Consider the following 12,834-nt stretch of genomic DNA (forward strand, 5'->3'; position numbering starts at 1 on the left):
TTCAGTTTTTATGGGACAGCTGTCCAAGCTGCAGACACAGCGGTACCGACAGGACAGCCCTCATCCTTGCCAGGCACACTGTGTTCCCTGGGACCCCTGTGAACAGGGCCCTCTCAATAGCTCAGAGCACCTCTTCCTGCCTTGTCTTGATTTCCTGAAATATTCCACAGTAGCTAGCTCAAATATCAGCTACCTTCAAGCTCTCATCCCTCACCCAGCACCCCACCGCTTTTCTATTCCCTGGAGATGATTTTGCCTTCAAAAATAGGATTCCACGGGGTGCATGGGTGGCTCAGTCAGTTAAGTGTTTGACTCTTGGTTTTGGCTCAGGTAACGATCTCACAGTTCATGAGTTTAAGCCCCACATCAGGCTCTTAGGTGATAGCACAGAGCCTGCCTGGGATTCTCTGTCTCCCTTTCTCTCTGCCCCTCCCCTGTTCACTATTTTTCTCTCTCTCAAAATAAATACCATAAACATTAAAAAAAAAAAAAAAAAGATTGTGCCACCTCAATTGTCTTTCTCCTAATCCTTCCCAGCATAAAAAACAACATAATCATGCTCCCTTCCTTCCTCTCCTCTCATCTCTTTGGAAAAAAATCAGAGTTCCTCAAAGACTGTCCCTGAGCCCTCTTGTCTTCTTTCAGGGGTGTTCTCATCTCTTCCCACAGTCTTAAATAACATCTACATATTCTAAGGATGCCTATATTTTTATATGCAGCCAACACACGTCCTCGGTGTTCAAGATTTTTTGAACTGCTAAGATGCCTGAGTGGCTCAGTCGGTTAAGCATCAGACTTCAGCTCAGGTCATGATCTCGTGGTCCACGGGTTTGGACCCCATACCGGGCTCTGTGCTGACAGCTCAGAGCCTGGAGCTTGCTTCAGATTCTGTGTCTCCCTCTTTCTCTGCCCCTCCCCACTTACACTCTGTCTCTCAAAAATAAATAAATGTTAAAAATATATTTAATAATAATAAAAATAGATTTATTCAACTGCCTTTTGTATGTGTATCTCCATGGATGTCACACAGGACTGTCAAATGCAAGATTGCAAAATCAAACACAACCTCTGCACTCTGCGCCCAACCCAACCAAAAAACCAAAGAACAGAAATGTAGGTGTAACTTCCAAGAACAAGGTTTAACTTACTGGTGGTTAATAAACCATCAAATTATTAGAAACAAGGTCCCCTGAAGCTTCAGAATTCTTTTTATCTGCCCTTCCACAAGGTTTGCCACAAAGTGCTCTCTCAGGCTGCTGTTGGGACATAACGCCTCTCAAAATCCATCTAATCAACTATCATAAACTTAAGAGAAGCACCAGATCAAGATGTTTTTGCACCAGGACTGTTTAATGCCCTGCTGACTAGCAGGAGCCAAACTCCTTTTTCTTGTGAAGGCTCACCTGATTCTAATGACTAACTAAGAACCCTCCTTCCTTTGAGCTCGAGATAGCCAGGGATCATTTTGAAGACAGGAGGAGTGGGGAGCTTTCAGCTAACCACCATATCTAAGTGCCCCCTATAGGTTAGGCACTGTTCCACAAACAAGATAAATAACAGAGAATTGTAGGAAAAAGGACTCTACAACCACAGAAGACCTTAAAAATCATTTCATCCACCCTATTAAGATCATCTATGAAACATGAAATCCAGAGAGGGGATACTGATCTTACCATTCTTTGGAGTCCAAACTCAAATCCTCAGACTATTGTTCAGGATGTACATACACCTTTTCTAGTATGCCACTTCAGGTAGAATTAACCACACAATAAAAGATGAGGAAAAGGAAGGAGCATAGCATGTGCCTGACATCCTTTATGGAAAACAAAGTGCTAGGAAAGAGATGATGGGTCAGACAACACTCTCTGGTAGTGAGATCAGTATTTCTGAGAGAGAATAGAGCCCTGCCGGGGCAGGGGAGGAAGGGGCATAGGTATGCGCGTGTAGGAGTAAAGGGAGGCCCTCTGACTGTGATACATGTAACTGAGAAACTGCTTTATCCAAATAGGGATAAACATCTCATTTTAGATTCATGAAGTGTTAACCCTTGAAGAGACTCTACAAAAGAGTATCCAGTTGAACTTTTTGCTATAATGGAAGTGCTCTATAATGGAACTGCCCAATATCTGAGTCCTACTGGACAGTTAATCTCTGGAATAATGCAACAAAACTGATTAAGCTATTTTCTTACCGGTAATGTTTTGAAGGAACAGCAGAGGAATATTCCTTTGGCAGCATAACTGGATGAAGTGAGCCCCCTATAAGCAAATGAGGTAATCTTTTTAAAGGGGGGTGAACAAATCTGTAGCCATCATGCATCCTACAAACACCATACCTGGGTCAGCAATAGGAAAGTGTACCCTGTACTTGGCTAGTTTGACCTTACAGTAACAGTAATAATAATACTCCCGTGTGGACCCACGGCCAATGGGACATCAACTATGGTTTGTACTACATTTGTTTGCAGTCATGTGTGTGATCACTGGCTCACAGCTGTAGGGATGAAGTCAAATCACTAACATTCTAAACAGCAAGTGAAACTCAAAAAACTAGAAATGCTTGTCAGTGGGAATTCCTGAGCCTCACTATAATTCCTTAGTTTTCTACTTTAAAAGAAAACAGAGGGGCGCCTGGGTGGCTCAGTCAGTTAACTGCCCAACTCTTGATTTCAGATCAGGTCATGATCTCATGGTTTGTGAGATGGGGCCCCAGGATGGGCTCTGTGCTGGGAGTGAAGGACCTGCTTGGGAATCTCTCTCTCTCTCTCTCTCTCTCTCTCTCTCTCTCTCTCTGCCGCTCCCCTGCTTAAGCTCTTTCTCTCTCTCTCAAAATGAATAAACATTAAGAAAAAAACTTTCAGTAAAATTTAAAACAATATAAGCACTTTTAAAACAAGTATTCCTACAGCCTGAGGATACATACATGTCATCCACAGCACTTACAGTTCAAGCGTCGTATCAAAACTTCCCTGAAACATTTCATTGTTTAAATAATGCTCTAGATAAAACATGTTAATGTAAACCCCCCATATAAACGGTTTCAAACACTAACATACACACACACACGCTCACATGCACATACAGTGTTCTGCCTACTAAGGCATCTGGTTAAATATTTTAAAGTTTTCATGCAATAAACTTTCATTCATTACTCGACCTTCAAAGTTTAAATTAAAACAGAAAATCCTGAAACATGTTTAACAGTACTTGCCTTTTTTGCAGATTCAGAAAAGAGAACTCCGTTATTTCCAATGATACCTATAGGGTATCCAAATATTCTAGCAAATCCTCAAAAGAAAATTGAAAAAAGATTTATGTATTCCACAGGATTTTTAATTCACAGCTAACAGACATAGTTACACATTCTTTAATTTCAAATCAAAGTTTAAAACGTGGGGATTCTGTCTAGGGTACAGAACAGCTCATGTCACAATTTCTTCTTTCTAAAGTACTGGAGAATCTGGGTTCTTTGCTTCCTTGAAAGGAGTGTGTTACCTGTAAAGTTATCACTTTGTCTGACTGGTTGGTTTGGTTCGATGATGGATGGGGTAGGGTGTTGCCCATTCATTTGTGTAACACATGTCCGAATGCCTACTAAGTACCAGACAGAGGACATTCTGAAATGGAACAAATCACAGGTGGAGAGCTCTTTAAAGGCCCATGTTCAGAGCTATCTGTCATTCTCAGGTGACTGGCTTGCCTGAAAGTGCCTGTGGCAATGACAGGCCCTTGAGGTAAAGGGTATAAACTCAGCAAAGGCCAACTTGCTTTCTTTCTTTCTTTTTTTTTTAATATAATTTATTGTTAAATTGGCTTACGTGTAACACCCAGGCCAACTTGCTTTCAAAAGCGGGAGCACAGTCGAGGCCGGTGGTCACACAATGAACTACCACACTTTCATTTTCTCTAAAAGCTTCCTTTATTCCTCACCACCAGTCCCACTACCCTGCAAACACCCACTCTCCATACACACAGACACAAAGGGAGAAGAAAAAGGGCGAAAACGATTAGTATGTGAGGGAGACACCTGAGGGGATTTCAGGAGGCTTTGTAAACCTGAAAAACTACAGAGATCTTCCCAAGAGTGAATTTCAACAAGCCTAACGAGGACTCTAAATAGGTATCAAACACTTGGAACCCAAGAGTCAACAAACAGTGCTTGTTGACAAAGCACGCTCCCAAAGCGCCTGGGGACCCCGCTCTGTCTTCAAGCTCAAGATACACCGGCTGCCAGCTGAGACGCTTGGCGTGTGGTGTGCGACACAAAGTGGTGTGTGACACAAAGCAGATGCTTGAAAAATTGTTGAAGGAAAATTAATGGATAAGAGAGAGTGTCAACCTGCTGATATGCCAGAACACTGAATTTTTAAAAATTTGTTTTTGTTCTTTACTCTGGTGTTGTCTTGGTTTTCTTGATCTTTCAGTCCTAAAATCCCAGCCAAAAGCCTATGCTGCATTTCTTAAATGGCAATGCCACTTACAGAGACAGTGCAAAGGGGTGACCTTCTCCAAAGGTCTAGCACTCCGCTTCCACTTTTGTGCCCCAGCCCCACAAAACCAGCTGGGAACCTGCACATCTCTTGGCAGTGTGGTGCTGCCCCTAAGGTATACTGCCCTGTGTGAGCTATTTAGACTTTCAACCCATCCTGAGCCTGGCTTGGGATCTCCAGGTACAGGACCTACTAAGTAGGGCACATGCCCCACTATATCAGGGACACAGAGGAAGTGCCTTCACCAGCTTCCTTCGGGCCAAACAGGAAAGCAAAATGTCCAAGAAACTACTAGGGCATACCTAGGCAGGTGCAGAGGCAGGAGGAAACTCTTAAGAGCTGCCAGAGATACCTGATCCTCAGAAAAATCTGTTCTTCTTCCCCCCAATACTTCCTCCTGTCACCAACCTCCATTCATTCCCCTCTTCTCCTTCTCACTTCCCTTTCCCTTTCTCCAATCTTATCTGAATTCAAGACAGAGGAATTACATATATCCTCAGTATTCTAGGGGACAAAGGTACCACAGGTCTTTGAGCAAGTAAGGGGCAAACTGGTAAAAACAGATGACAAGGACAGCCCATCCATCTTTGGAAAAGAAGCAGAAACAGCTCTGACTTGTTTCAAACTGCTGCACAGTGAGCGTTACATCCGGAACTATTTGGCCACAAATCCTGTCTATATATCAAACAAAAGTCTCTTAATCACTTAAACACCTCAATACAAAAACATAAATTCCACTCCCAGTGTGAACGCTTTTATTGCTTATAAATCACACCAGGAGAAAGTGTTGTGATTTATCCTTAAGCCTTCACGTAGATTTGCAATTTGGATTTTTTAGAGTTATTATTTTTTTTTTTTGCTCTGATATGTTGCCTTCAGATTACTTACTACATTTTCTAGCTTTCATAAGACCAAATAAAATTCAGAGAATTCGTTTTGCCATTCATCCAAGATAGATTATTATGGGTCTAGCATCTATGTTTCAAACACTTTTCTTCCAAAGCCTGCAAACTTAACACTTTAGATGAATGAATGAACTTTTATAAATAGACTTATTTGTTTTTTCAGACGTGGTTTTCTGTCCTGTATTCTCGGTCTAGTGTTTACATGATTCGACGTTAGACCCACACAGAGGCTATGAGAAGGTCCTTCTAGGAAGGACATTATATAAAACCTCCCAGTTGAATTAGAGACTAAAGAACCAAGGAAACAGTGCTGAAATTTTCAAAATAATTACAAATTATCCAAACAAGGGAAACCTGGGTGGCTCAGTTGGTTAAGTGTCCGACTTCAGCTCAGGTCATGATCTTGAGGTCTGTGAGTTCGAGCCCCACATCAGGCTCTGTGCAGACAGTTCAGAGCCTGGAGCCTGCTTCGGATTCTGTGTCTCCCACTCTCTCTGCCCCTCCCCGACTCACACTCTGTCTCTCTCACTCTCAAAAATGAATAAATGTTAAAAAAAATTTTAATTAAAAAAAAAAACCCAAATTATCCAAACAAAAAGAACTACAAATGCTCCCACTAATTTTACTGCAGTAACAGGTCTTTACACGGTGAATTCCACCAAGTCACAGACAAGGTCCTGCACCACAGCATCCAGCCATCATCATACTAAACCCTCTGGATCTACGAAGCTGTTCAGCTCCAAGTCATCTTCACAAAATAACTCCTTTTGAATACAGACCCACATACTTGTCCTGCTCTAAATAACAAAGCTCACACCAAGTGCATCAATACCTGGAGATAAAACATCATTTATTTTCAAAGTAATAGAAAAAGTTCAGGGGCACCTGGCTGACTCAGTACAGCATGTGACTCTTGATCTCGGGACAGTGAGTTCAAGCCCCATGATGGGTGTAGAGAGTGCTTAAAAATAAAATCTTTAAGGGGACGCCTGGGTGGCTCAGTCAGTTTAGCATCTGACTGTGGCTCAGGTCATGATCTCATAGTTCGGTTCGGGAGTTCGAGCCCAATACTGGGCTATGAGCTGACAGCTCAGAGCCTGGAGCTGCTTCAGATTCTATGTCTCCCTCTCTCTCTGCGCCTCCCCCACTCACTACTCTGTCTATTTCTCTCAAAAAAAAATAAACATTAAAAAAATTTTAATAAAATCTTAAAAAAAAGAAAAAAGAAAATGTTCATATTTTCAATTCTTTGCCTTTATACCTGTAACTAATGTGTCTCCATATAAGGCTTTGAACTCATTGAATCTGCTTCCATCCACGATTCTAGCAATGACCTAAGAAGAAAAATAACAGTGTCCCTGAGATATTATACTACAAAAGAATTTTTTGCATTAACGTTAGTCATAAGGAAAACAAATTCATGCTTAAGTTGTTACTTTCACAGAATTTCACCCTACACAGCAAGTCTTCTCACTAGAATTTCACTTTAGATGCATGGTTGATACCCTGAAGTCATTCTGGGCCCTGGTTTTACACTGCGTGGTCAGAGCAACAGCACCATGTTGCAAAGCAGAGAAGCAGAGAGACTGTAAGGGCTGCACGCTGGACTCAGAGCTCCAGGAGCTGCTCAAAAGTATCAGCTGAGGGTCAGGGATTCAACCACAAAGCATGGGATAGGCTCAGAGTCAGGAGACTTAGCCTCCAACCTAAGGGATCAATAGGACTTGCATGTCCTGGAGGGAGTCTCAGTTCTCACCTCTGCAAAGGTGGGGCAAGGTTGTGAGGATGCGATGAACCTAAGCAAATAGTGCTGAGAGGAAGACCCAGCCCTGATTTCTGGCTCTACAGCTGAGAAACCAGTCACAGCCTGGCTACCTCAAGTCCTCTGAACCTCACTTTTCTCATCCGGTTTAAAGAAAAACAAAAAGATAAGGGGAGCCCTCTTACACCACTGGTGGGAATGCAAACTGGTGCAGGCACTCTGGAGAACAGCATGGAGGTTCCTCAAAAAAATTAAAAGTAAAACCACCCTATGACCAAGCAATTGTACTACTAGGTATTTATCCAAAGGATACAAAAATACTGATTTGAGGGGCACAGGCACCCCGATGTTGACAGCAATATTATCAACAATAGATAAGATATGGAGAGCCCAAATGTTCATCAACTGCTAAATGGATATAGTCAAGGGGAAAACTAAGGCACAGAATCTGATAGTAAGATAATTTCCTAATTTGAAAAAAAAGATAATTCCCTAATTTAAAAAATATTCTGTCAGATAGCAAACAAAATAAAAGACTACATGCTATATGCAAGCACTAAAAATTGTCAATCTAGACCAAAGAAGACCATGTCGACAATCTGTAACCATAGCAACAGCTTCAACTGTAATCAAAAGTCTAATCTCTGCTAATGTCATATTGATTTAAAATGGTACGTTTTTTTCCTTTCAACAACTTACTGACATTGCATCCACTTCCCAAAATCAGAACACTAAAAAGAAACAGCTGAAAATTATGAAGTTACCTACATCATTCCTAAGTTCCACAGGAATAATGAGTCCTATTTTTGAACAAAGCAAGTTTCATCATTGTGTAATGAAAACTTCCCAACCATTAAGAGGATTTTAATCCCCCTCTCTCTTCTAGTAAGAGATCTTACCCTTATATGTCACTCCCTACTGAGATCTACAGTAGGCTCTAAGGCACCAACCTATCTAAACAGATTGCAGCCTTACAAATGGATATAATGAGATTGACAGCATGGTTTATAGCTCACAGTTCCACTCCACACACCTCTCGGACATCAAAGTTCCTCTTAAGGTTAGTGCCAACTATTCCATACAATTCATCAGCAGGAAACAAAGGATCTTCAGAAGGCTCAATGGAAACCTGCAGAAATATAAAACAACCACATCAACCTGTTAAAAGACATTATTCAGGGTAACATAAGTCAAAATGCTTTTCAATAAAATAAAAAACAGAAGAACATAACCAACTCACATCCAATTTCTTCTGATAATTTAGATTCCTCACAATCTTCCTAGTTATGTGAAGGGCATGAGTATCATCCAAAGCATAGTAGTCGGATACTCCAGACTTTCTACAGAGTAAAGCACACTAAAATAATCAGAACAGGGAAAAGGAAAAGAAGTATCTTAAACCCCAAATATCTTCTCTCACTTAAGGATAGCATCATTTCACTTCCAAAATACTTCAATACATGTCATCTAATTTGATTCTCACAATGGCCGTGGCAGAACGGTATTATCCTTATTTCACAAACAGGAAAAACTGATGTATACTTAAATTAAGTACCTTGCCCTAGGACCAGCAGTAGCTGTGTAAGAATCCACACCTTCTATTTCTTAATCTTGACCTTCTTCTACTAGACCAGAGAGCCTTGCTGATGAGGACTTCTATTTAATGCTCCTCCCATGCACCTCAAACAAAGCTGTATATGATTAAAGTTCAACAACCACAGATGGCATAATGTAGTCCATAACAACAAAGTGTTTGTCACTAACTAAGCTCTTAACAAAGATGCCAACTATGGTCTCTCATTTCAGACAGACAGCTGAGGAACACCTTACAAAGTTACACCCTAAGAGTAAGCTGCTATAGGTAACATACAAAGGCTTGAAGACCCTGTCCCTTGGATCAATGGTAAAACTGGGTATTGATAATAGAAGTGTGATAAGGGCCACTGAGGTTCCCATTCAATTTCAAGTTCGGTGTGAATGATGCATGGGCTTGCTCTATTAGTTTTATTCTGATTAGATGGCTTGTTATCTCACAGGTAGATATACTATGACTCTGTAATATAATATTAAAAATAACTGTAGGGGCACCTAGCTGGCTCAGTCAGTGGAGCATGTGACTCTTGATCTGGGGTTATGAAGTTCAAGCCTCACGTTGAATGTAGAGATTACTTAAAAATAAAATCTTTTTAAAAATAAATAAATAAGGGGTGCCTGGGTAGCTCAGTTGGTTAAGTGTCCAACTCTTGATTTTGGCTCAGGTCACAATCTCACCTCTACCCTACTCTACCCTGGCAGTGCAGAGCCTGCTTGGTATTCTCTCTCCCTTTCTCTGCGCCCCTCCCCTGCTCTCTTTCAAAATAAATACATAAACTTAAAAAAAAATGTTTTAACTAACTAAAATGATGATAAACACAGACAAAAATATGTACCTGAAAAATAAAATTTTTCTTCATTTTATGAGTAAGGACTAATCTGCTGCAATCTAAATTGTGATGATTGTGATGTCCTGTCTAGGGAAAAATGCCAAACCCTTGATAGATATTTCTTAGAAATGGGTTCTCACGGTGGTTTCAGGGCACTCTCTACCTCTGGACTGGGTGTTTCTAAATGAGAATAGAGACCGTGTTTAGTCCTGGCTACAGCCCCACACACGCTGCAAATACTAGACCCTTCAGTTTTTTTAACTTAATATGACATTTTACAACTAACCATATCTTTTAAATGCTTCATACATAATGCCAGCTATAACTGCTGACTTCTAGCTGCACTGTAATAATTCAGTAAGCAAACAGCAGCAGAAGGAACTACTTCCAAATCAGTAAAATGCTTTCTTTTCAAAACTGCCTAGTATTTATGAAAACAGCAGGAAAGGGAAACCTTTGATGAGACACTATATAATGAAAGTCTTTATGTCAAACTAACTCCTCAGGATCACTAATCAAAGAGGTTTAAATATGGATTTACAAAGAGGAACCTGGGTGGCTCAGTCAGTTAAGCATCTGACTTTGGCTCAGGTCATGATCTCATGGTTTGTGGGTTCGAGCCCTGCATCGGGCTCTGTGCTGACAGCTCAGAGCCTGGAGCCTGCTTCGGATTCTGTGCCTCCTCTCTCTCTCTGCCCCTTCCCCCACTTGTGCTCTGTTTCTCTCTCAAAAACAAATAAACATTAGAAATTTTTTAAAATATATGTATTTACAAAGACAGAGAAAACCCAAAGCAATCTATTACACTGTTAAAAAAACCAAAAACCAAGCCATCACCGCTTAATCATTGTCTCATGATTTTAAACAGGTTATTATTAATAATAATAGCTAGTAGCAATAGGGTGCTTAGCAGGCATAAGGCACTACTAGGAGGTGGGAACTATTATTATCTTCATTTTACACATGAAAACATGAGGCTCAGGGGAAGTACGTAGTTGGCCCAGTCACAACAGTAGTAAGTAAGGCAGTAAGTAAGTAAGTAATAAGGCAAACAGAAGATGAATTCTGGAACCTACAGCCCAACTTGGCATACTGCCTACAGTGTTTATGGGCACCAGATAATTTTTAAATCAAAAAAATTTTTACACTACTGCTCGTCCAATGATATCTTCATTTCCTTCTCCCGTTAAGCAACCACAAACAGTGGCGGTCCACCTTGTATTCCACCCACCTGTTCCACTGGCGTGCTCCTCCTTCCCGGCTGCCTGCCACGGCCTCCCTCCCTCCTCCTCCCACACCAACATCTGCCTGCAACGGCCCATGCTATCGATCAGAGAGGACCACAGCAAGTCCGCTTACACGCACGTGCTCACCGTAAAGAAACGAGTGCTCTGTTCCACGCAGGCAGAACACACAACTTAGGTGTCCTAAGCACAACACCGCTCCCTTAACCACTCCTCCTATTGCCTCTAGTTGGAAAGCTGGAAGCAAGCTAGCATATTCATTTTGTAATTGCTTTTTAGCTCTTTGGTTTCTCTTATCTACGTAATGAAATTATTAATCCTGAGGGGAGAGACCAGGCCTGAAATTTTTCTGTGTTACTCACAACACTGAGTGCCATCAATCTAACCACAGTAAGCTCTCAGTGAGAAGGGAATGAAGGAAAAACTGAGGCAAACGTAGCTCCTTTCCCCAACTTTTCTTAAGGCACAGTGGTGCTATTGACAGGAAAGTAGAAATGCTGTACCTGTCTTCTTTCTCCTACCTACTAGACTGCTCCCGTAGCTTCCTGCCTCTCTGGATTTGAGGTCTGGCAGCACAAAGAGGGGTTCATGCACCTGCCAAGCCAGGGAGCTTGATGACGAGGTCTACCTGCAATTTATACCTGGCTTCTTTAGGGTATGGTCCTGGGCCCTCTTCTTTATCTACCCCCATCCTGGGGTGAGCTAGCTCAACTAGTCCCAGGGGTTTAAATTCTACTTCTATGTTGACAACTCCCAATTAAAGATCTCCAGCGCTGATCTGGGGAGCAGACTCTTATCAATTAACTGCCTGCTCAGCCAGCATCCCTACTTGGATGTCTCAAGCGCCTCTAACTTACCCGGTCCAAGAGGAATACCCGATCCCCCTGCCCCATCCTCAGATCTCCTCCTCCTCCTCCCATCTTCCCTGTCTCAGGAATGAAACCATGTCAAGTTATCACCTATGTTACCCCACTTTCCTATACCCCTTATATGACATCCATCAGCAAGTCCCTCAGTTCTGTCTCAAGGAAGCTTGAACCTGGTCACTCCCCCTACGTGCATGACCACCATAGCCACCAGCATCTCTCACCTATACTGCTAATAAAACCCCCCGAATTGGTCCCTCAGGTAGACTCATGCCAAATCCCTAAATGCTCTCTGTTTTACAGCCAGGGGGAGTTTTTGTGATGAAATATTTCATAATAGCATATCTCTCCTTAAAACTCCTTAAAGTTCTCTTTAAAAAAAAGTCCAAATTCTTTAATGACAGGTTATGATATACAACAACAAAAATAGTAGCAGTTAACATTTATAGGTACTTACTTAAGGTACTATTTCAAGCAATTTATATGTATCATCTCAATCCTCACAAAACTCTAGGAGGTAGACAGTCTTCTTAGCCCTGAACTGTAACCCGAAATGACTAGACCAGTGACATGATGGAGCCAGCTCACGACTGACTCACAAGAGCCAAATGTGTGTACCTCTTCCTGATTCCACACTCAGTGGTGTCCTCTCAGGACCTTGCAATCAGCCTCGGTGGGATAATTTACATCAGGGGCATTGGCAGGTGCCACAAAGTAGGGCTTTTGCACCCCCCCCCTCCCCCCCCCCCCCCCCCCCCCCCCGCCAGAGAACCAGCTGTTATGCACTTACTGCTGTTGAGAGTTTAGCTAAGCTACCTCATGGTAGATGGCTGCCTCAGCATCTACTTCGTTTGACTGAGTGGCCTGCAGGAATCTTAAACTCACTCCAGCACGCTCATGTAAGCACATGCTCTGGACGGCAGCCACAGAGCACAAGCACGCGTAAGTCCTGATATGACTCCCCCAGCGACCCTCGTGATCAACAGTCTCCCTGCCTCCCAGCTCCTTCCTGCATGCCTTATGTGCTCCTTAAAGAAGACCCATATGGAACTGAACGAAACTCCCGTCTTTGGGTTTGAATGGACTAAACTAGCCCTAGACTGGGAATCCCAAAGTGCTCCAACATGGACCCTAAGAAAAACATG

General features: G+C 42.1%; 1 protein-coding gene across 1 annotated transcript in view; it reads right to left on the reverse strand.

Annotated features, from left to right (window-relative positions):
- The window catches only part of MCCC2 (methylcrotonyl-CoA carboxylase subunit 2), a 73,517-nt gene that overhangs the window by 11,997 nt on the left and 48,686 nt on the right, over nucleotides 1-12,834 (reverse strand). Inside the window, exons 9-13 of the mRNA XM_058730133.1 lie at nucleotides 8,397-8,496; nucleotides 8,190-8,285; nucleotides 6,656-6,728; nucleotides 3,211-3,287; nucleotides 2,192-2,258 (exon numbers count right to left, since the gene is read on the reverse strand). Coding sequence (XP_058586116.1) covers nucleotides 2,192-2,258; nucleotides 3,211-3,287; nucleotides 6,656-6,728; nucleotides 8,190-8,285; nucleotides 8,397-8,496 — 413 coding nt within the window. The remainder of the gene's footprint in view (nucleotides 1-2,191; nucleotides 2,259-3,210; nucleotides 3,288-6,655; nucleotides 6,729-8,189; nucleotides 8,286-8,396; nucleotides 8,497-12,834) is intronic.

This window comes from Neofelis nebulosa, chromosome 1 (assembly GCF_028018385.1).
Source record: "Neofelis nebulosa isolate mNeoNeb1 chromosome 1, mNeoNeb1.pri, whole genome shotgun sequence".
Taxonomy (NCBI): Eukaryota; Metazoa; Chordata; class Mammalia; order Carnivora; family Felidae; genus Neofelis; species Neofelis nebulosa.